Here is a 24,771-nt window from a genome sequence, read left to right as displayed (position 1 = left end):
ATATATACATCCTCGGGATATGTGATGATATAAGTTCGTAGGTTTATACCGTATATGAAATACCCATAGTAAAATTCTTTGTAACTGGGCTTTAACATATATTTGCAGCCTTGCTTACTTACTTACTTACGTGACTATAAGCAACTATAAGCTTTATTAGTTTATAGTTTGGCTGTCCACTTTATTCTGTTTAGAGACTAATTATATCATTACATTAGATGTTGTACTGACACCCTGTGGACAAGGTCTGTGTGACTTTCAGTGTAACTAACTGATGTTAATCTACAATGTGTGGTATGTCTGTTATTCTAGAAGCCACAAACACACCTAGCGTAAACCTGTACAGCCTTCTGTTAAAGTACAAGAAGCATCTTCTCGTGTATTCTAACTGATACACCACAGTGAGCACAACAGGTGTCAAACACCATCACAGGGTGAACATCTGAAGGGGCTCATTCAAGTTCAAAGAAGTTCTTTAAGATGTTGGATTCTTACACTGTTGCTTTTGCATTAATTCCGTGTGTGTGTGTGTGTGTGTGTGTGTGTGTGTGTGTGTGTGTGTGTGTGTGTGTGTCTGACCTGCAAAGGCACCAGAGGACGAAGCCCAGGCCACAGTATGGGTCCAGGCAGATGGCGACCTCTCTGGACGGGTAAAGCTCACACTGCAGCTTGATGGAGCGGCAGAAGGCACTGGTGGCTGTGTGAGACATCTGCAGCACATGTGCGCACACACACGAACGAACACACACACACACACACACACACACACACACACACACACACACACACACACACACACACACACACACACAGAGAGAAAAAGGTAAAGTCATAATTTGTGTCAAGAAACTGGTCATTGGAAACATGGGAATCTTCTCATTGGTCAGTTCACTTTTTTGATGTTTCCGTTTCTTTTCAAGCACAAATGAGAAACAGAATGTGCATTTTCTTTAGACTCACACACACAAAGAAAACATGAAGGATGAACTCCAACCCTCCTGCCCTGGTGGAGCTCAAAATGATTAATTAACCAGAAATATTAAACACAGAGCTGGGATTAGCATAAGAAAACTTCTGACGTGACGGGCCCTCCGGTCGCAGTATAGTGACCGGATGAATTGACCGCCTTGTTTCTCCTCTTTGTGTTTTGGCACCGGCGCCGCCAGTTGTAGCGTTAATATTCCAGCACTGACTGATCTGCTCATTAAGCTCAGTGATTAAACATAATGGACAGGTAATTTAGCAGCACATGAGAAAATACACTGGCATTGTTTCCTCCTCCCCTGCTTTTCCCGTGCTGCTGATTAGTGTGTATTTCTTTCATTGGTGTTCATTAATGAGACTTTTGTGGTGTTTGTGATGCTAGATGACGTGATCAACAGTTGATGATGGTGTGAACATTGTCAAAAGAAATATTTTGTGACATACAGACTTCAATATAATGACCAGTGATGGAGCACTTGCTTAACAAACATATCTCAGATCAGTGACCTGTTAGCATGTTCAAATAATAAATAGTCAGACTTCAACTAGATGTGTAAATTCATCTGTTGCGCAAATCAGTTTAGTCCTTGACTATCTTAATCCTAACTGTGGTACAATGAATTCTGGGTAAATTAAGATTTCTTTCAAAATAAACAAAATCGCCAACCGAGGAACTGCATTCGGCCACTCAGCTCTGTTTACCTCAGCAGAAAATGTTTGTCTTTTTGAAGAATTCTTTACTTCAGTGAAGAGTGAAACATTGAAAAGAAAAATGTGATTTGGAGAAAAAATTTCCGGCTGTCGCTAAAAACGCTTTCCCTTCTCTTTGCTCTCTCCATTACAATGTAACCAAACCACAAATTATAAAACAGATTTCAAGATTTCCTGTTTTTTGTTGTTGCGTGATACTGGTCAGTGCAGGTGTCAGTGAATGTTACCATGGTAACATCGGTTTTAGGCCTGAGTTAACTTGAGGGTAAAGTATCTAATGTTTCTGGCTTAAAATTAGTCAGTCTTTAACAGTCTTACTTGCATCAAACAAATCTAAGAGCAAAATTAAGACTGGACCAAAACTACAGACCAGTCTAAAATATCTTTGTGAAACAGGCCCCACAACTTACGTAGGTAGTTGGTACAAATACAACTGAAACTCAACAATTCCTGGTTCCCTGGATCCCACAGCAAAAAAACAGAAAACAACAAAGGCTGTTGCCCACTGGGTGCTAACACACATGCACCTGCACCACGCACAAGCACGCACATCCATAAAGTCAGTGTACAGCAGTAGTTTACACTTACTAACAAGGTGACAGACCCATGGTGAGTAAACATTAATTTAAAAAGACATTGTTATATTTTGACAAACTTAACGGTGATGACTGTAGCCTGCTAATGCTAATGTTGTGAACTCCCAGCTAACTTCATGAGCTGTTGCTACGGTAGCCAAAACAAGCTAGCGTTTGCCTAAACAACCTACTAATAGCTTTAGCCACTGTAAACATTTTGTGTGGACCGTTGTTACAACAGTCGCAGATCACAAACAATAACAGTATCATTTCTGGACAGGAACATATTGAGGAACATGTTGTTGTTAATATAATGTTAACAACTGAAACAAACTCAGCCTGAACTCTGTGTGCAGATGATGTTGTCTGTCTTTGAGCAGCTTAGATACGTTTAAGGTGTTTCCTCCTGTTGCACCATTACGAGCTCTGGTCATCTGTAACACTTGTCCCTGACGATCCGTGTCAAATACTCAACAGTCGTGGTGAGTGTTCTCTTTCTGCCGCCGACCTTTTGCTGCACCTGCACTGTTGCTTCCAGTGTTGGTATTTTACTGAGCCTGTCTTTGTTTGACTTCAGACTAGATGCTTGTCAGTAGGTTCCGACCGATTGGATGAGAGGCAATCAGCACTGGGGCTTTTAACTACATGTATCACTCTGCTTTCTATTAACTATTAATTTGTGTAACATTAACGGTCATTATCTATCTTAGATTGTGAAAAACTTTGCATGGCAAAGATGAATATATTTCGAGAAATAACATTTGAATTAAATTTTTTATTTTCAGTTTTATTATCTGGGAGCAGATGAATCTTCTCTATCTGCTCTCTGTGAGCGTCTATTAGCAGAGAGCTGAGAAACAAAAGAAGCTTCAAAATGAATGGATCTGAGAGCAGGAGCAAGTTAAAGAGAAGCTTCAGTGGATTCAACACACACACACACACACACAGACAGAGTCACACACATACACACGCTCTTGCACTAAATGAATGGTGGCAGAGAAACAATGAGCCGAATACAGGATCCAGGTTTGTTTTACTGCAGGAGGAATCAATAGCTGCTTTAATCTTTTAAAATGTCACCTCCATCTATTTCCACACCTTCAGCACTCAGACACTCAGCCTCCACCGCTCAGCTTACACTGTTGAATAAAGCGTTTGACCGGATAAACGCAGAAACACGTCGGTACTTGTGATGATGAAGATGCAATTACAGTGATGCAGTGTTGAAATGTTGACCTTTAATCAGTGTTTATGGTCAAAATCAGACCAATGCAGAGCCAATAACTATCCAATCAGTGTCAATTTACAGCGTCATTGTTCAGCAACTGCTTCTGCAGCCAAAAAATAAGTTTTGTATGAGGATTAACCTAAAAAGACAGTTTATCCTCTGTCCATTATTCCAAGACATTTTGTTAACTAAATGAGCTACTTTTGTTGTGTAATTTGTAGTTTGTTACCAAGTGAAACCAAATGCAAACAAACTTGAAACTAGTAATGGATTGTGTTAGTGTTAATACTGGACACAGGTGCCTAAAGAAAAACTGAAACTGAACTGACTTTTGCTTGCTGTAATCATTCCGACGCTTCCTACTGGCCATTAAAAGATCCCACCTGAGTAACTTTCTATGTAAGTGATGGCAGACAAAATTCATTATATTGATATATTATATTCACGCTATTATGAGACTTCTGCCTTAGAAAAAATCAAGTGAATATCTTCCAAAGTTGCAGCATTTTTAGCACACAGTCCCTCCACTCAGCTCAACAAGTGTATGGAAACACAAAGAGGGAATTTTCCACTAACTAGTAACAGTAACTCTGGAAGATATCTGCTTGATTTGACTTATTCAGGCTGCTGAAGCCTCATGTCAGATAAATTTAGGGATAAACACGAAACGACGACTGCTGATTTTGTTGTTTGTGAATGCTGTTCTCACACAGACTTGAAAAGCTGTAAATCTATCCTTTAAGTGTCAGAAAAAGGATATTTTGACCTGATGACGCCAATGAAAAGTCAAAGGATCAACAAAGTCTTTAAGATTATTCCTCCTGGGACCATGGACTCACTCGCCGACCGACACCTGCATTTTTTCAAAGCTGCGCTGCTGATGTGGCTAAAAATGTGCTGAGAAAAACTGAGATATCATGTGTAAGGGCCAGCATGTGTGTGTGTGTGTGTGTGTGTGTGTTTACCTTGACTCCAGCGAGCATGCCGGTGGTGGAGACACTGAAGTCCAGGTAGGCCAGGGTGTCGGGGTTGGACGGTTTATACAACAGAGGAGGTTTCTTCTTTGGCAAATCATCTAAAAGAGAAAATCAACAGCATCACGTCACTGCTGCTTCTATATACAGAACAGAACACGGCCATGATATTAGCACAGTGTTGTTTCCATTCATTCAGCATAGTACTTAAAAAAAACTTGAATTAATTTACCGTATTTAATTCATTTTTTCTGAATATTTTCAATGTTTGTCTCAATTTTGTGTTCTCACTGGGACATTTCTGCACTGATCACCTGTCAATTAACCAACGTGAGCTTCATTAGTTTCATCAGTTTGATCAGTTTCTGTAAGTGTCACAAACGAACGAGATATAAACGATGCTATTTGCCTTCATTTTTACAAAACTTTGTAGAAACAGTACAGCAAAAGGACAAAGTTTTTGTAGAGTTCAAGTATATGCCTAGCTTTGTGAGAACCTGTGTATGTAATCATCGAGGGGGATCTAAGTTTAAGTGACCACAACAAAATCTGCGTTTTGGCATCTCAAAAACATACCTACTGTATGGGTCTAGGGTCGGAGACCTTGTGTCTAAAACTAAGAACAGAGAGCATGTTACTCCAGTTCTCAGGTCGTTGCTCTGACTTCCAGTCAGATACAGAGCTCAATTCAAAGTTTTTACTTTTTGTCTACAAGTCACTAAATGGTCTGGGCCTTGAATATATTCCTGAAATGTTTGATGTGTTTGAGGCCAATAGGTCTCTAAAATCTGCAGGAGCTGGTCGGTTAGTGGAGCCGAGAGTAAAAACTAAACAGGCTGGAACCAGCTCCCAATGGATCAAATCTGCCTGAACCAAAACTGGCTTTAAACAGAAGCTAAAACCTGCTCTGTTCTCTTCTGCCTTCATTTAATCTTTTAATCTTGCACTTTAACGAGATATTATTTATTTTATAATCTGTGTTTTTACACTGTTTTCTTATTACAGTTTTTACTTCTATTCTTATGTTTTTTTCATTTCTCTTAAGCACATTGAAAGACCTCTGTACATGATAATGTGCTATACAAATAAATGTGCATTGCCTTGCCTTGCCTGTGTGCTTCTGTGTGTGTGTGTGTGTGTGTGTGTGTACCTGTGTCCATGACAGGGGGCCAGGTCCGGACGTCCACGGCGGCCGACGCCTCCTTCGACCTCAGCAGCTTAGAGATGAGCTGCGTGGTCATCACACACACCGAGCGGCTCACCTGCAGCACACAGCAACACAAGACAAATTGATCAAATGCATCAGTGGTGACCATCGACTGAAACACCACATTAAATCACATCATATGACGTGTTATCCAACAGTGTGGAAAAGCGAGCATCATTTTAAACTCCTGGTGAGATTTACAGCAGCGCTGACCTCACACATCGACTCCTGCCAGCTCCTGCACAAAGACCAACGAGGCTCGTCGTGATTCACAACTCGCGTTCATTCATTCTGCTCATTTTTCCAGACTGCTGGCTTTTTCCCCCCGGTTTCTGGGAGCTGTCGACTCCTGCGCCCCCTTCACTCTGTCTTCCTTAGGTGTTCTAAGCTGAACACAGCGGTCTCCTGCGTGCAGTGATTTCACAGCCCTGTGGCTGGTTTGTAAAAACGACTGTTTGGCAAAGAGGGTTGGATAGGAGGGGCTCAGCCCCGCATGTTGGTCTGGAGTCTCTGGGACATACAGGCTGTGAAAGGTAGACTGATGAGGATAAACTGAGGTGGAGAGCCAGTATACTTTACTCAAAACTGACTTTCCACTCATTTGAATATTTGAATGATCAAGCACATATTTCTATCCTCAGGTTGCACAAACTTTCCAGAGTCAGTGAAAGAAAATGTTAATAGATTTCAATCATCTGTTAAGAAATTCTTGTTCTCTCTTTGCACACATTATTTCTTTCTCTTAATCAATTTCTCAATAGAGATTTTTTCCACATTTCCTGATGGAAACTGTTGATGCAGTGGAGTCAGATTCTTTAACATGCAATTCATATTTGCAATAACTTTTCTTCTTTTTTTTGCACTGAAAGACAGGTGAAAGCTTCCAGTTTTTTACGCTGCTGAAAATAATCAGGAAACTTCTAATAATTTTGTCCTTTAATTCTAAAAAACAATTGTAATGCAACATCATAGTTTACAGTCTCAGTGTGAGGAAGATGGTGACTAATTATGGGTAAAATCATAATAGGTCAACCTGAAGTTTCGTTTTTAAAGGTCCCATATAGTCTAAAGGCAGATGTCCATGTGTTGTTTGATTATAGATCAGGTCTAGGTTCTATATTAATACTGTGAAAGTATCAAAGCCTCAGTCCACAGAGAAATGCACACAGCCTGTATTCAGAACCTGAGCCTTAAAACCAGCCGTCAGGACTTCTGGAACTGATTTTTTGACTTTGTGCCTCTCCGGCCTGGACCCACCATCCAACCTTGCAGGATGGATTACCTGAAATCTGCTATATTTGTATTAAATCACTCAGAAAACAGTCAGCAGTCAGAAGAGAGGCTCAGAGCCTTCTCTCTTCTGATTGGCTCACTGACCTGTTGTTACTAGAGCTCCAGAGAGAAGCCTGAGAGAGGAGATGTAAAACTACACTGAGATGGTTTTTGGTTTTTAAAACCACAAATATATCTTCTAATGGATCAACATTCAAATAAAATAATTGCAAAATATTGACCTTTAATGGTAACTCTGATTGTTACTGATGTTGCTGCTGTCAGAACAACAGGATTAATACGGCAGATAAATGACAGTGTTTTACCTCTACGATCATCTTGACGGTGGGCAGCGTGGTGGCGATGTTCTGCAGGTGAGGTGGTCGCACTGTGATCGGCACGCAGCCAGCGTAAAGGCAGCCGTAAAACGCCACGATGAGGTCGATACCTGAAGGGAGGTACAAGAAGGGAAGAAGATATAAAGATGGGGGAGAGGGAGAGGAGGAGAAATAAAGGTAGCAAGATCAAAGAAAGAAGGAGGTAGAGGAGAAAGAAGAGAAAGAGAGAAATGCATAGGAAAGGGAGATTGGAGGGGAGATGAGGGAAGGAGGGATGAGGATGAGGAGAAATGGGAGGAAGAGAAATGAGGACAAGGGAGGAGGTGGAGGAATGGTGAAGAGAAAAAGGAAAAAGAGGGAGGAAAGAAGGAGGAGAGGAGAAGGAGAGATAAAAGGAAAAAAGAGGAGGATTTGGAGAAAAAAAAGGTCACACACAGACACACTGACAGAGGCGAGCAGGTTATATTGAGCGGTGGACTCTGGAGGCGATTAATTGAATGCTGCTTTAAGACAATCTCCCCGTGTCAGAGAATTTGTCCTGCATGGCTGCGTCTGTCCCGCTGTGATGGACGCGCAGCTCTGTGTCTCTGACAGAAATTACAATTCTTTCCATTCTCCTTAATTTTCTCCGCGGCACTATCCCTATCTCTCTCTCTCTCTCCCTCTCTCTCTCTCTCTCTACCTTCGATCTGACACAACTCTGAACGTCTTTGTCGTGTCCTTCCTCATTTAAAAACATCCAGAGTTTGTCCGTGTCTACACGTCAGCACATCATTACAAAGTTCTGCCATATTTAGTATAAATTAAAACTAAACCTGTTAATACTGACCATATACTACAGTACAAAAGCATCATGAGGTCCAACACTGATGTGGGTGATAAGGTCTGGACCGCAGCAGGCGTTCAATGAGTTTCAAGTCAGCGATCTGTGCAGGCCAGTCAAGCCAAGTCAGTCAATTTTTATTTGTGTAGCGCCAATTCACAACATACGTTATCTCGAGGCACCTTTCAAATAGAGCAGGTGTAGACCTTCTCTTTATAGTATTATTTACAGAGACCCAACAATTCCCACCAAGAGCAGCACTAGGCCACAGATGCAAGGAAAGACTTCCTTTTAAGAGGCAGAAACCTCGAGCAGAACTGGACTCAGGGTGGGCGGGGCCATCTGCCTCCACCGGTTGGGTTGGGAGAGAGAGAGACAGTCAAGTCCTTCCACACCAAACTGGGAAGACCATTTCTTTATGGTGCTGGCTTTTGTGCACGAGGGCAATGTCATGTTGAAACAAAAAAGGGCTTCTCCAAACTGTTTAGTTACAAAGCTGGAAGAACACTACAGTTGTAACGCCCAGATTCTCATTAGAAGGATCTAAGGGAGAAAAATCAGACCATATGTACCACTAATATGAGTTCAAAACCAGTTTCCAAAGCCAGTTTACTGCTTTGTGAAAATTTCCCTAGAAGCTTTTATTTTGAAACATTAATGAATTTCATCAGGGAGTTTTTTTTTCTCTCCATTCTGATTCTTAAGTCATTTCTTCCACCGTCACTGCAAACATAAACTGTATGTCACAGTTTAACGTGCCGCTTCACCCTGATCTGCAGTCAGTGTTTACCTGGGGGGTAGACCAGTGCGACATGGTCTCCGTCCTGCAGGTGGCCCCGTTCAGCCAGCATGGCGGCGATCTTCTCTGCTCTCTTATGCAGCTGGACACAAGTCAGAGAGCTGGCTATCGTACCCTGGACGAGGTCACACACACGCACACACACACACACGCAGACACACACGCAGACACACACAAATGACTGACACGTTCAATCAGCAGATGTCATGTCATATTTTCCGTTGCAGCATCTCGGTGCTGAGCAGCTGTAAACAAACCAGTGGATCATATTGACATTATGCAAACTAACGTACCCGTCATACAGAGCCAGCTCACACACAATCTCACACACAAACTGCATCATGACAGTGATTTCTATTCTTCTTTGTACCTGTTGTACTAAACAACATTCCTCCACACAAACAAACAATTTAATAAATATCCCATAAATCACTTTTATCTCTTTCTTTCTGTCATTTTCTTTCACAAGCGTTCAGTCATCTCACACATCCTGTTTAAGGTGTGTGTGTGCGTCTGTCGTGGGGGTCTTACTCTGGAGTTGAGCAGTGTGTACAGCACATGGTCTGGGGTGGTCTGGGCTCTCCACTGCAACACCTCAGACAGGAAGAGGAACTGGAAGACACAAGCAACAATACAGAAACAGTCAGACTGTGTGACGACACACAAAACACACACATTAACAAATAAATAAACACACACACACACACACACACACACACACACACACACAGCAGCAACTATTACATATACGTATATTATGTTATTTATCTTATGTCAAGTTAAGTTTAAATGTATTTATCTAAAATTATTATCTTCAGACCCACATCTTACAATCATGAATCTTCTTGACATGATGAGTGGAATAAACGTCCTGCTGAGCTTTCAATAAACTCCATTAATTAAGTTTGTAAGGAAACTTTGTATGTGGGTTAAAACTCCTAAAAAAGCCCCTTTTCCTCTATTTTCATGAAAAATAACGTCATTTTATACATATTAAGATAATTCAGTGTAGTTTTAGGATTTATTGGCTAATTAGCAAATGTTAGCATGCTAAAATGCTAATCTATAGTGAACATAAACATACCTGCTTAACATCAGCTTGTTAGCATTGTGATTGTGAGCATGTAAGCGTGCTAACACCAGGAATATTAAGAGTGAACATTGATGAAGCATGCTGATATGATGATATTTAATGAAATACAATACAATTATAATGACATTCCTTGCACTTGATGGGGACGAGAGAGAGAGAGAGATGAATTAATGAATGGAAGCAGGAGAGACAGGTAAGGTAACGTACACGTTTCATACTTTACAACAGCAGCAGAGACAAGAAGAGGGAAATGGAAATTTGAGATGGGAGGGGAGAACAAATCAAGAGAGAGAGAGTTTGTTTCTGGCCTCATGAATTTTTCAAGATTTGCCGCTGAGCAGTGAATTGCAGGGAGTGTAATTCATGCTTCTTACGTTTTGTTCTGCCAGAGAAAGTCAGTTTTATTTGTGTGTGCGTGTGTGTATGTGTGCGTGTGTCTGTTCATGCTGCCAGCGTTCACGTTGCCATCTATGACAGATGAGATTTCAGCTTTCAGAGTCTTAACCCACCGACCGCAAAGCAAATGGACCTCTGCTCAGTGCCGTCACGTCTGGGAGGACTCGGGGTGCGCCTGATTTGTACTGCAAATCTCACAGGCTGACAGGAGATTGGGGTTTGACTACAGCAACTGTTTGGACTTGTGCAAAAATAATTAAATTGAAGTATCTCTGTTCAGATTTCAACCACAGGACTTCCTGTGCCTTTCTACTTTCGAGTCAAAAAACATCTGAATTACAGGGGAATTACAGCAGAAAATTAATGAAAGCTTAAACAAAATGATAAATATGAATGAAAAATGCCATTAGTCCATCCCTTGTCAAAAATCTTAATAGAAAAGATAGAAAAGAACGCATTTTTCATTAACTCTAGACATTTCACAGACAAAAAAATAAATTTTTTTTTAACTTTTAGCTCCAGTTTGGTCTCCCCCTCAGCTTCTGAGGGAAATGTCTGGCTTGTTGAATACTTAGGCTACGTCCACACTACTACTTTTCATTTGAAAATGGTGTTTTCAAACGAAAACGATCTCCGTCCAGACTATCACACCTGAAAACATACGCATACCTGAGCAATCACATACACCGGGCATGTGCAAGCCGGTGTAAACAGGAAGCAGATTGTCTACTCTGCAGTTGATTAGTTGCAAGAATAGTATGAACGAAGAACAGCAAAGACAGTTGTAGCGATAAAATGCAGAATTTAACTGAACAACAGCTGCTAGCAAAGACAACAAGGTCAGTAACGCTTATGATTCATTATATATGTTGTGGTCAACACTGGTTGTCGAGGCTGTTAATACCCAATCAGGAGAGACCGTGGGTGTATCTACGTCATCATTTCCAAAGGTCTCAGTTTTCGTGCGTCCAGACTACAACACAACGCAGGAGTTTTTAAACTAAAACAGGTGAAGCAGAGTTTCCAAAGGTCTCAGGTTCAGTGCTCGAAAACGCCAGAGTAGTGTGGACTGGAGGCCAAAATGTAGTTAAAAAGATGCGTTTTAAAACAAAAACATAGTAGCTTGGACGTAGCCTTAATTTTTCACCTTCTTCATCAGCTACTCGTTAACTCAATGCGTCTGCCATTTACTGCTGGGTAGATAGTGTAGGTGGAATATTTGAAAGGTCAAAACAAAAATACATTAAAGACTAAAAGGTTTCATGGAGCTGAAATTAATCTCGTCATTCGATCAATTGTTAATACAAAAATATTGATAAAGTGCAGCTTTAAGTTGTGGTACAATATTTCAGTTCAGTCCCCTCCACATACAGAACGAAGTCTAAAGAACACAAATGTGCATATTATGTGTGATCGACTGTGAGGTTGTGGGATCACTGTGTGTTTTACATGAGTTATCACAAAGACAAACGTCTCTGATTGTCAATTCAAGTGATTCTGTTGCACAGGAACTCTTTAAATGGTGTACGTAACCTACAGCTGAAAAAACATCACTCAGCCCCTCGCCATCCAAAGTTTCCTGTTTCACCCTTTAAAATCGCGTGGTCGACCCTCGGAGTTCGGCTGACGAAACGCCCTCTCATCTACTCACCCCCGGCTTCATGCATCACAAATCTCTCAGAGGGGAGAAAAAAAGGATTCAAAAGAAGGTTTTTTCGCCCTCGATGAAAACATCACTCAGCTGCTTGTCGGCTCGACTCTGAGCTTTCATAAAACTTTCATTAAAGCAAATGAAAGTCTGCTTCCTTTCCAGCTACCTCAGTTTCCTGCCTCATATATTAACATAACTGCTTAACTAGTGTTTGGTGAAAGCTCTCATCCTATTACAGCTGCATGACTGCACATGTACTGTATGAACCAACAATGTCAGAGCGTCCGCAGCACATCCAGTCACAGAGGATCTTCACATGATGCACAATCTTCCTGATAAATCATGACAATCACAAACAGACCATGAAACTAAAATACTGAAAAAACTTCAATGGAAATAAATTAAATTCCACAAATAAAAATAAAACGAATAAATATTTTCCTTTTAAATGTCACAAGTGTTAAATCAGTAACAACTTTCAACATCTTTAGTCTTTAGTCATCTCTCACTTTGAGACAAATATCATAATTGACAGGCGTTTTTTAAAGTTGTGAAGCCACCTGGGACCTGGGATCTTCTAGGTTTAATTAAATCAGGTTACATAATGACATTGCCTTGTCAATCAAGGCCTAAATCCTTTATCATCTTGGAAATTGAGAAACAAATTGTTTCAAATTTAGGCCAAAATGCATCTGATAAAGATGCAGAGAGGAGGTGGAAACACAGCAGGGTGTCCCTCCATCTAACCAACAGGTTATATTTACTTTATGTAAATATCCAATTTGCTCAATTTATAAAAAACAAACAAATTTCAGCTGAATTTCCGAAATACTGAAAAACTAAAATGCGATGAAGTGATTAAAACTATTGTCCTGAAGCATGAACTGCATTAAAGTACATGAAGATATTTGTTTTATATAAGATTTACTTTCCTCAAGCGCTTTATTTAAGTACTTGTAATTTGAGTACTTCAGTTTTACTCTGTACTTATTTTCCACCATTCTACCAACCATTCAATTTTTCAATTCAACTGTATTTGTATAGCGCCAAATCATGACATACATTATCTCAAGGCACTTTACAGAGAACGGTCAAGACCTGAGAACATTGTAGAGAGAAACCCGACAGTTACTTGTAACAGAGCAGCTTGGTTTCAGGTTTCAGATTCAGATTCCAGGCAACAAAACAATCACAGTTAAGTTGGTAAAACTGTGTTTTATGTGAGAGATGCTGTGACCCTCAGTTAAACCTGCAGAGCTTGACTGAAGCCTGAGATAAAATAAACTGGAACCTGCCTGTAGATAAAACCCATGTTATCTCTATGAGAGAGGACCGGCATGCTAAACACCAGCACAAAGAGCCTCTGTTTGCAGCAAGTGTGTGTGTGTGTGTGTGTGTGTGTGTATGTGTGTGTGTGTGTGTATGTGTGTGTGTGTGTGTGTGTGTGTGTGTGTGTGTGTGCTTTTGCTAAATTCCAGGCTGTAGATAGAAATCTGGTCTCATATAGTAGAATCTTGTCAGTTTGCTGGTGTTGGATTCTGATGCTAACACACTGAAGTCGTACCGGTTTGTCATTATCAGACGGGATCCCAACACAACACAACCTGGCAGACGCACAACTCCACGTCACTTAAACTTACATAAATCAAACAGCTAACAGCAGCATCTATTGAACCATGTGGACTATATGAAGCTATAAAACTGACAGTGAACCACAGGGAGTTTATCTAATCACATGAGTCTTCACCTCTACAAGCTCAGAAAGAAGATATTTTCATTCTGCTGCTGCATGGTAGATTTCACCTCTGCAGTTTGTTCAGAAACTGATATCAGTGGATCATTTTTGGAGAAATCTGATATTTCCAGAACAGCAGTCATGTTTTCCAAGAGTGAAGAAGTTCAGGTAGGTGAGTGGAAATGAGGTCCGTCTCAATGACTAGTTCAGTTAGTCTGCTGACTGTAAAACACGGTTGTAATAATATAAAATATGTCTTCATAGGTGAAGTTAGAATAATGTATATCAATAAAGACTTAAAATGTCATTACATTTGCTAACAACTCCATTATAAACCATTTTTAAATGTCTATATTCTGATTACACAGAATCTACCAAGACTTGTACTTTAAAGGTCTGAATATGTATGTAAGAAGATATATTTGTGGTTTTAAGAACCAAAAACCATCTCAATGTAGTTTTACATCTCCTCTCTCAGGCTTCTCTCTGGAGCTCTAGTAACAACAGGTCAGTGAGCCAATCAGAAGAGGTGAGGCTCTGAGCCTCTCTCTTTTGTGACATCACAAAGTCCTGACGGCTGGTTTTAAGGCTCAGGTTCTGAATACAGGCTGTGTGCATTTCTCTGTGGCCTGAGGCTTTGATTCTTTCACAGTATTTATATAGACCCTAGATCTGCTTTATAATCAAACAACACATGGACATCTACCTTTAGACTGTATGGAACTTTAAAAGTGACTTTATCTTATGAAAAATACAATTTCAACATCACTGTCTGACCTGTTAAAAGTGTCTTGGACAGTACTTTCTTAAAGTTAGTGACCTTACATGAACCTTTGCATGCAGTCACTTTAGACATCATTAATCTGTCATTGTTTCCAGCTTGTGATATCCTACACACACGTTTTCATGGCTCCATTACATTCTGATTTATATTAATCTGTGTGTTTGTGTGTGGAAAGCAGGACTCCAGACTGCTGAGGCTGATCTGGCCCCAGTGTAACAGAGTCAAGTCAACCTTCCACTTGGACAAATATCAGAAGAGGAATCTGAGAAGACATTTAACGTAAATCACATTTCACTCTATGAGATTACGCTGACACACACACACACACACACACACACACACACACACACACGTTTCAACAAACAAAGGAACAACTGCAGGAGCAACAGCCTGAGGAGCAGGAGTAGCTCATTCACACAGAGGGCTTGGTTTTCAGAGGCATGGAGGTGGAGGTTCCTCAGAAATGTGACGGATGAATGAAGAGACAGATGAAGGTTAAGTTAATGGATATGTTGATATATATGTTGCAGCAGTGGGAGTCAAACACAAAGAATGCTCAGCTCCTGTTCTTCCCTTAAACCCGATTAGCATTCAGCAGACATGGATTCAAGCTCCAGCATTTTCATACAAAATCCCCACATCACAAATTTCATTTTGAATGACGCTTACATGTTTAACTCGCTGAAAAATCACAGTGTCAGTGAAATTAAAGCAAATTCATAAACTCGTCCTGCAGGAGAGCGGCGCCTCTCCATCGCCTGCTGAGCTAAAGTTACCAAAGTCTATTAAACCTTTACTTCAACAAAGAGGAGCGAACATGTCGCTCTGCACAAAGGAATCCAGTCTGAGCTAATTGTCACCGATATGATCATCCTGTTTGAAGCCTCAGGACTATTATTTTCTGTTCAGTGTGAATTTTGAAAATGGCAGAGCAGAGGTTGTCAAAATGTGATTAGCAGCTACTTCAATTCCAGTCTGGGTACAGTCTTCAGCTTTGTGCTCTATATTTAAAAGAGCTATTTGTAAATTTTACTATTGCTATATAGCCAACGTTAGCATTAATAGCTCTTTACTTACCAGTCTTGATGCTAGCTTCAGCCATCGTGTTTACAAGACAAGAGGTTATCATACGTCCTCTGAGCAACTACTTCTTCAGGGCAGATTGGACGCTACAGTGACTCGGTATCGGAAAATGCTGGAGCCAGCAGGTTAGCATGCTAACTTCAGTAGAAGAAAAGAAGTGATAGAAATAGAAACAAAAAAAGGGGGTTGTTTTCCACCACTGAAGACGGCTATTAGTGAGTAAAGGAATGAAGTTTGATGCTGAACTCACATTTCTTCTAGACTGGTAAGTAAACAGCTGCTATAATAGCAAAACTTACAAATAGCGCCTTTAACATGTCACCAGGGCTGTAGCTACGACTGGATCAGACAATCAGACAACAGGGGGGTCATCATGCCCCAAAAATCTGAGGATGCTTGTGCAGTTTAAGTGGAAAGATTTTGAAAACAGCGTCTTCATTTACATCCAAACCAAAAACACGACTGGCAGCATGTTGTGACTCTGGATGATGATGATGATGATGATGATGATGATGATGGTGATGATAATGGTGGTGCAGGCTTGCTGCAGCCCCCCAGCATGCTGTGGCAGAGGCAGTGGTTGTTATTATTTGGGGCCTGTCTCTTGGCATTAGAGTGTACAGAGTGTGAGTGCAGCTGCCAGCCAGCCGCTGTAACTGACGACATTTTCAGTCCGAGAGATGAGAAGAAAATCAGTTCTGTCAGTAACACACTCCGCCTGTTGCTCCCCATCACTCCTGGTCTCACTCTTGGTCGTTTACTTTCTTAAATTATTCTCTGTTGTTTTCTCTCTCTTCTGTGTTTTTCTCTATTTATCTTTTTCTCTTCATGTCTGTTTTTCCTGCTCCTGTGACCTCTTTGTCTCTGTTTCCCTCCTGTTTTATTCACTTTTTAAAGACATGAACAGTGTTCAGCGTTCCGGAGATACTGCATTCACAAGGGCAAAACCACCAGGTCACCATGACCTTAACCTTTGACCTTTGACTACCAAAATCTAATCAGTTCATCATCGAGTCCAAGTGAATGTTTCCAGCTCAAGTCGTTACTGAGATGTCAAGTTCACGAGACTGGGACAGACAGACGACCCAAAAACATAATGCAACAAAAGGCAACTTTGCATCTTGAACGTAACGGATTTCTATAAATTGTTGGAGTTTTTCACTCTGACCTTTAAATATGGCTTCAGCTTGAACTTCCAGTTAAAAGACGATGACTTAAAGGAACAGACAGCGCTGCTAAAAAATGACACTGTGATGTGATGAATGCTATAAATAACAAATAATTAACTACAGGTCAATTAATTGACGAGAAAAGAGCCAAAAAAATGAGTGTCACATGAAGAAATGGAGCCAAATGCGTCATTATTTGTACATGTGTGTGTGTGTGTGTGATGTTTATGATGATGATGAAGATGATGATGAAAACCAGCAGCCCCCCCTCTCACACACACCTTCCTTGCCTGGTCATTGTCTTCGATTTGACCCAGATCCCTGCCGCTGGCCTGAGCGATCCTCTTCCCCGACACCAGATTCCCGACCATGACGGACGCAGGACCGATCTCTGAGGAAGAGGAGGGAGCAGAGGCGAGATGAAGACGAGTGATGTGAGAGCAGATTGCATCATTCATTCACGTGTGATCACATGACAAAACATCTTTAGTTTTATAAAAACACAACGTTGACGGTGCAGCCAGACACATCTGTGTGTTACTGACAAAACCAAACTTTCTATCACTTTTTATTTTATTGAATTCTATTTCTATTTCTATTCTATTTTAATTTGTCTTCAACCAAACCCTACATAACCCGACACTTTGGCTCCAGAAAATGAAATTAAACTCCGCCATGTTCATACGTCTTTGCACTCTACCTGGCTGTTTCTGCCGGGGTTTGGGCAGGTTGGTGACGCAGGTGTGCGGACACATGAGCACGTTGCAGGGGTGCAGCGCCCCCTCCAGGAAGAGCTGCTTGGTCTCGGACAGGTGGATGCCACCCAGGGGAGTCTTGGGCAGAGTGTTGGAGGGCACCAGAGCCAGGCAGTACACCCCCACCTGGTGGATACCGTCTATTGCCTGCAAGGTTTAGGAAAGGTGTTAGAAACATGATTTCATGATGTAACTCCTGTTGGATAAGTGAGAGATATTTGAGATGGCTTTTATTTTTCTGATTATTCACTGTTTCCCAGAAGCGACAGTTGTTTTTCCAGGAGTTTAAAATGTTCATTTCACAGTATCTAAACGCTGACTGTGTCTATGACCAGACGAGCTAAATGAAAAACACAGACAGGCAGAATATGTGTGATGGTAAAGGAATAAAGAGATTTGGTTTTATTGCAGCCGTAAAAATGCAGACGACTTTTATAGTTTCACCACAGTCTCCACACCGGCTTAGAGAGAGCTGCAGTTTGGACTGAGATTTTATCTGCACAGCATGAATGTACAGCTTAGTATTATATACTGGATGGGAGTGTGAGTGTGTGTGTGTGAGTGTGTGTAAGTCTGACAGAGCGAAAGAGACAGAATTGTGGTGTGAAAGAGTGTGTGTGAGCTGTTTTCTCTGGTGTGTATGTGTCTGTGTGGTGTGTGTGGTGTCTGTGTGGGTGTGTGTGTGTGTATGTATGTATGTGTGTGTGCGTGTGTGCGTGCATGTGTGGCAGTTTTCTGGAGCTGGTTGGTGTAAAAAGGAGAAGTCAGTAATTTCTTATTGTCAACAAATCTCATGAAAACCTCGAACCCTCCCACGTATTCATCCGTCTCTTAATACTTTCTGACTTCTGCTGTCACAGTCTCAAATCACACTGGCTCATACTGAAGATGTAAATCTTTAAAAAACATGAAGTTTCTTTTTTGTCTTCATAAAACAACTGGTTAATGTAGTTTTTTATCAAACAAACAGGAGGAAACAGTGCATTAGTCAGGGACTTTTTTCAGCGGTGGATTAGTTAACATTTGGTTTTTTGGTGAGAATTTGAGGCAGCAGGACAGTGTGTATGCATCTGAGTCAAAATAAACTTCAGTGTGTGAAGTTTGTGTGATGGTGACGGAGGTGATGGCGATGGTGACTGCTCAGTGCAGCAGTGAGGCTCACTGATGCGTTTGTAATAGTTCACCTGCAGGACTCGGCTCATCCACTGGAAGCTGTCCTCCTCGGTGGAGTCTGGGCGCTGCTCGGCCACCACCACGATCCTCTCATCATGAAGCACCGTGATGGAGAACACTGCTATCCTGCAACACACACACACACAGACACACACACACACACACACGCACACACACACACACACACACACACACACACACACACACACACACACTGTGTCAGCATAAGTCACGGCTAGACTGAATGATGAAGTAAGAATATTTCAGCCACAAGATGGAGACGACACTGATGGAGTCTGAAGCAGCAGCAAACACGTACCTGCCCCTATAGACAAACTTCATGGGCTCCACAGCAAGCGCCGTGGCAACGATGTCGTCAGCGTTATGCCGACGCCCCCCGACCACCATCAGACCGTCCATCTTCCCCGCCACAAAGATCAGACCTGCAGGTCCGATGAAACCCAGCAGGCCGGTCCTGGTGAAGGGGAACTCGCTGACGGGAGCCCCGCTGCTGGACATGGGGAAGACCTGTGAGGAGGAGGCACAGTCCAGCTTCAGCGAGACTTCAACGACAGGAAGGTGAGAAGTTCATTAAACAAAAGCATTCGCACGCTCACCTCAAAGGTGTTCTTGGTCATGCCAGCCAGGCCGTAATAGGAGGTTCCCGTGGCGACAGAGCAAACACACAACTCTCCGATCTCATCGGTTTTACAGAGCAGAGGGACGCCCTCTGGCTTCACCACGCACATCACAGCTACAGACACAGAGAGATGAAAGATGTAAACGTGGTACAATCAGTGATACAGACAAGTCCTTTACTTAAAGATACTGTGACATTTTGGTTCATATGTTTATTCCTTTTCCTGCAGGAGTCAGATGAGACGGATGAGCAGCAGTCAAAAAAAAAAAGTTCAAAAGTCAATAACAAAGAAAAAAACACTCACACGCACAAGTTTAGGGGATTGTGTGTGAGTGTGGTAAGAAAGAATTTAAAAAGAAAGGAGAAAAAAAGAAGGAATGAAAGAAAGGAGAAAAGTTTGGAGCAGGTTGAGTGAATTCTTTTTGGCAGGAAGCTGAAACAAAGACGTTCTCTTCAACGATAGTCAACACTTCTGAGATTTCTTTGAGGATTTTGCCCGACAGACATTAAGTTTTAATCTACAGAATAACAAATAACTCCAGCTATCAGATAAATAATCAAAAAACATTGTCTACCTGCAAATGTAGAAAGTTTCCTGGAAGCTTAAAAGCTCTATAAACTACACTTGAGTGGTGATTTCTCTCTGTGAGAGTCTCTGGGATCAGGATCAGGATCAGGTCTGTCTCACCTCCGGGCATCACAGAGCCGACATCCTGCAGCGTGAGGACCGACAGCTTCTCCTCTGAGTCCACCCGGATCACACCGTGACTCAGACCCTGCATGGACAACACGCCACGACCAGGAGGGGTGCTGCCCTCCTCCACCGGCCTGTGAAAAGTGAGGACAGAAATCACAATTCTTTTTGTAAAATGAGAAAATTTTGGAAAGTGATGATATTTTCTGACAGAGGGCAACTTTAGAAAGTCAATATTTTTGGAAAGTGAAGAGAAATTGTGGGTATTTTTGATGTTTTTGAAAATCAGAAACATTTCTGAACATTTTTTGAATGAAAGGACAGTTTTTTTTTTTGGAAAGTGAGAACAATTTGGAAAAGTGAGAATAAATTGTGGAGGAAGACATTTTATGTAAATGTATATATTTGCATGGACATTTTTTGAAAGACAGCATTTTGAGTGAAGAGAAAATTGAGAGTTGAGTGTGGACAATTTCAGGACATTTTTTGGAAGTAAGGACAGTTTTGGAAAGGGAGAACATTTTTACAAAAATTTATTGTAAAGAGAGGACAAATCTGGAACGTGCGGACATTTTTGAAAGGCAAGAACATTTCTAAAAAGTCAGGAAATATTTTGGTGAAGTGACGACATCTTTAGAAAGCAAGGACAAATTGGAAAGTGGAGACATTTTTAGAAAGAGAGGACACTTTTCAAAAGAGAAGGCGACTTTAGAAAGTAGAAAAGTTTTGGAAAGTCAGGATATTTTTGGAAAGTTTTGCAAGGTGAGGGTATTTTTGACCCGTTATCATCAGGCTGTTTGAAGGTTAATTAGGTTGAAGTCAGGATCACACTGCTGTGTGTCAGTGAGGCTCCTCACAAGTGAACGTACCGTTGTGTGTGAGTGGGTGTGTCCTGTTCTGTGACTTTTGAAGCTGCTCCTCTGAAAATAAAGTGAGTTCATTACTGTCACACCCACTTAGATAAAGTGCTATTTATTTGCATGTGTGTGGCACAAACACACACACACANTGTCCTGTTCTGTGACTTTTGAAGCTGCTCCTCTGAAAATAAAGTGAGTTCATTACTGTCACACCCACTTAGATAAAGTGCTATTTATTTGCATGTGTGTGGCACAACCACACACACACACATGAACTTTTACAGTGTTGTAATTAAGATCATGAGGCCGACATGTGACTGACAGCTGCCCTGGTTTATGGAGTTTACGTGTTGGACTACAGTGTAGATGATGCAAGAGCATTAAAGGTTGTGAGTTCAGTTGTTCAACAGCCACAAACCTGTAAAGTCGGGACTTTGAATGAGTTAAAATAAGAGCGGGATGTCGTGGAAGGAGAATAACAGCCACTAAAACAGCTTCTTATTTACTGAAGAAATAAATCTGTATTATGTAAAATCACAGAAATAAAACCCTGTAAGTGTTTGGAGCCATAGAATAAGTGTTTTATATTTAATGGGTTTAAAATTTGAGGATGTGACAACCTCATTATATTTTTTTAAAATAAAAAAAAAACTGCAGAAAATCTGACACTTAGCAGACTAAACAGAAATAATTTGAGACTTTTCTTTCTATATGTTCCTGAGGACACATTCTTCTCTTTTCCAGTCTAGACCCACATGTTTTTAAAAAAGACACACACATGTGGAAAATCTACCCCTGGCACATGTGTGTATGCGTGTCTGTGTGTGTGAGTGTGTGTACCTCCTTATAGCTACAGTGAGAGCCTCAGGGGAGCTGGCGCAGGGACAGATGACCTCCGGCCTCAAACCTTTAGTCTGGAAGACGTTGAGGAAGGCGTCACAGGACGAAATCGACCCTGAGCGAGACAGTCAAAACCTCAGTGCCTTTGTCATTCAGCAGACAGCAGCTCATTACAGCTGCTCTTGTCGTTTTAATTGTAACGCTGTAGTTTCCGCTGGGGATCACATCCTAGTGTTTTTACACTTTCTGTTGCTCAGCTGCCAGAATCCAGGGAGGACTTGGTAAAAATGTTGATGTAGTCATTAGGATCGCCTCAGTTACTGCCGTGCACTCTCTGAAATAAGCTTTACAAACATCGTGAAAGACTAATGGACTTTTTCCCCCCTGGGTTTCGCCTCTCAGGCTGTTTACAGTCTTACTGCAACAACAACATGTTTTGTGGATTTCAAAAAAGAAATGTTGCTTAACATGTGAAAAAATGACAAAAACCTAAAAATACAATAAAATTCAGTAAGATAAGGAAGTGAAGGACGGTGCTGCATTTAGTGAAAATGCAAATACAAGAATATACGTTTAGTTTCAGGCCAAAATATAAGTTACTGCAATAACAGTGAAGCTGTTTATGGTATTTCTAGTTCTGTTGTTAAACTTCCATTATGATGAAAAACACAATATCCATTACAATGTACTGGTCGGTCCATATTCATGGTTCCCAGAGGAGGAACCCTTTAGCTTTAACCCTCTGAGGTCGACGGATGTTTCTATCAATATCTTTGAGATAATACAGCATAGAAATGTGGTTTGAATGTCGTTCAAATCTGTTGACTCTCCACATTTCATATTCTTGCAAGATTGCACATGACTCAAAGCCAGAGCTAGAAGGCCTCGAAGCAGGCCTCTAAAGTTTGTTAAAGCAGAGTGACAGACAACGCTTCGACTCAATGATATCACAAAGATATCACGATATCTCATTTTTAGGCATTTATTATACATTTATCTCATATTTCACTCATATATTGCACTATTTTTTATGAACCTAAGACTTTGGTAAACACATTTCAACTCATCCACATCAGTAAAAGTTTGTTTTCACAAGAGATTTGGAGAATTTAAAAAACTAGGCTTCAGTTTTTCAGCATTTTGGTCAAATGATCTTTGTGCACAGTGCAAAGGGCTGGAAAAAGGCCTCATTACAGAAAGAGCTGAAATAGTTCTGAAAATTGTGACATAAACACTTGGACATTATGTTATGTGCAACCTTTTAAAAGATGAATTTAAGAAATAATGTAGAAATTGAGAAAATACCCTCAGACCTCAGAGGGTTAATGACTTCATTAGCTTTACTACACAGCAAAGCTACGTCTTTAGAGAGTGTGTTCTTACAGGGATTTGAACCGTCAGCCACAACCAGCATGCGCAGGGAGCTCAGGTTGATGTCTCGCTGGTCCCGATGGGCCACCAGAGCCCAGTGCATGTCCCGCGACTTCACACACGCCACTTTGGCTACACACACACACACACACACACACACACACACACACACACACACACACACACACACACACACACACACACACACAAAAACCATCACATCACAAAAACCATCACATCACATACAGTGTTTACACACATTACGTTACTGTAAATCACAAAATCAGACTTTCTTAACATAACCAACCATTAAAAAATTAAAATTTATTAATAAATTAAAGTTTATTATGCAACAGTGTGTAGGACAGAAACTCACATCTCAACGTTAATATGGAAATGGTTCATTGATGTTAACTTTATCTATGTTTCACAGCTTCTTCTGAAGCAGTAACTAGTACTTTGTACCAGGGTGGATATTTTACCTTTGTACTGGCAGACTTTCTGGATCCAGGACAGAGGGTTGACCTTCATGAGGGCGTAGGGAATACTGATGACATGCATCATATTCATCACACTCTGACAGACACAGAGAGAGAGAGAGAGAGAGAGGGAGAGAGGGAGAGAGAGAGAGAGAGAGAGAGAGAGAGAGAGGGGAGTTGTTTTTGTAAAGCATTAAGTTAAGAATGGAATATGAATAACTGGTGTATGTATAAAAGTTTAATTTCCTTATTATTCATTATTTAAATTGATTAATCAACACTGTTCTGATTAAGGTGGGTTTCTCCTTACAGTCAGGACGGCGTGCCACAGTCCAACATCCTTCTTGAAGTCTAATACATTCACTATGGTCTCAGCTGGAGGGCGAGACAGAGACATTAACATTAACGCCATATTCAGTGAGAGACAGGACATTATTTTAAATACAGTTGTACAGTTTAATTGACTCATTGCTATTATCAGCAGTACTCTACACCATCTGAGGTGAGAGGAACTACAAACTGAATAAAATGAGGTGTAAATGTATGTGCGTGTGTGTGTTACCTTCTGTGTATGAGCAGGACTGTGTGAGGGCCTGACAGTGTGTGAGCATGGATATCCTCATCACCGTCACGCCGAGAACGCTGCCGTCCTTACAGGTTTTATACTGGACAAAGACACAGACAGAGAGAGGTGTTCTTACTGTGAGACAGTAAGTGAAGTCCTCTCGGGACAAGGAGGCCGCAGAATATTCTGGTAATATAGATATTGTGTGAGTAATTTACACTGCAAATGAAATTTTAAAAACATCCCATAAGAAACTTTACCATTAAACTCCCTATAGTTTACGACAGTACACAACAGATAGATAGATAGATGCACCATGGTACCTTTAAAAGTACAGTATACTATGGTATTTTATCAGTGGTATTACATACAATGGTACCATACTATGTGTACTATGGTAGAACTGTGTACTGTGGTACATGTAACAGGGTACTATGAAAAATACCATTGTAATATATATATATATATATATATTCATGGTGGACTGGACGCTACAGTGACTCGGTATCGGAAAGTGAGAAGATGGGCCAGCAGGACTGGAGCTAGCTGGTTAGCTTAGTTAGAAGAAAGGT

The 24,771-nt window shown here is 41.0% G+C and overlaps 1 protein-coding gene across 1 annotated transcript in view; it reads right to left on the bottom strand.

Annotated features, from left to right (window-relative positions):
- Nucleotides 1–24,771, bottom strand: part of dip2c (disco interacting protein 2 homolog C) — a 209,864-nt gene that overhangs the window by 12,682 nt on the left and 172,411 nt on the right. The window contains exons 14-30 of the mRNA XM_022761752.1: nucleotides 24,197–24,299; nucleotides 23,945–24,009; nucleotides 23,638–23,731; nucleotides 23,168–23,287; nucleotides 21,785–21,899; nucleotides 20,079–20,218; nucleotides 19,368–19,504; nucleotides 19,070–19,278; nucleotides 18,762–18,876; nucleotides 17,523–17,724; nucleotides 17,104–17,213; nucleotides 9,443–9,523; nucleotides 8,903–9,026; nucleotides 7,278–7,399; nucleotides 5,623–5,734; nucleotides 4,464–4,573; nucleotides 580–710 (exon numbers count right to left, since the gene is read on the bottom strand). Coding sequence (XP_022617473.1) covers nucleotides 580–710; nucleotides 4,464–4,573; nucleotides 5,623–5,734; nucleotides 7,278–7,399; nucleotides 8,903–9,026; nucleotides 9,443–9,523; nucleotides 17,104–17,213; nucleotides 17,523–17,724; nucleotides 18,762–18,876; nucleotides 19,070–19,278; nucleotides 19,368–19,504; nucleotides 20,079–20,218; nucleotides 21,785–21,899; nucleotides 23,168–23,287; nucleotides 23,638–23,731; nucleotides 23,945–24,009; nucleotides 24,197–24,299 — 2,090 coding nt within the window. The remainder of the gene's footprint in view (nucleotides 1–579; nucleotides 711–4,463; nucleotides 4,574–5,622; nucleotides 5,735–7,277; nucleotides 7,400–8,902; nucleotides 9,027–9,442; nucleotides 9,524–17,103; nucleotides 17,214–17,522; nucleotides 17,725–18,761; nucleotides 18,877–19,069; nucleotides 19,279–19,367; nucleotides 19,505–20,078; nucleotides 20,219–21,784; nucleotides 21,900–23,167; nucleotides 23,288–23,637; nucleotides 23,732–23,944; nucleotides 24,010–24,196; nucleotides 24,300–24,771) is intronic.

The sequence above is a fragment of the Seriola dumerili genome, unplaced genomic scaffold (genome assembly GCF_002260705.1).
Source record: "Seriola dumerili isolate Sdu_G_001 unplaced genomic scaffold, Sdu_1.0 BDQW01000432.1, whole genome shotgun sequence".
Taxonomy (NCBI): Eukaryota; Metazoa; Chordata; class Actinopteri; order Carangiformes; family Carangidae; genus Seriola; species Seriola dumerili.
The sequence above is the reverse complement of the archived record's forward strand: the minus strand, read 5'-3'. Positions and strand labels throughout refer to the sequence as shown.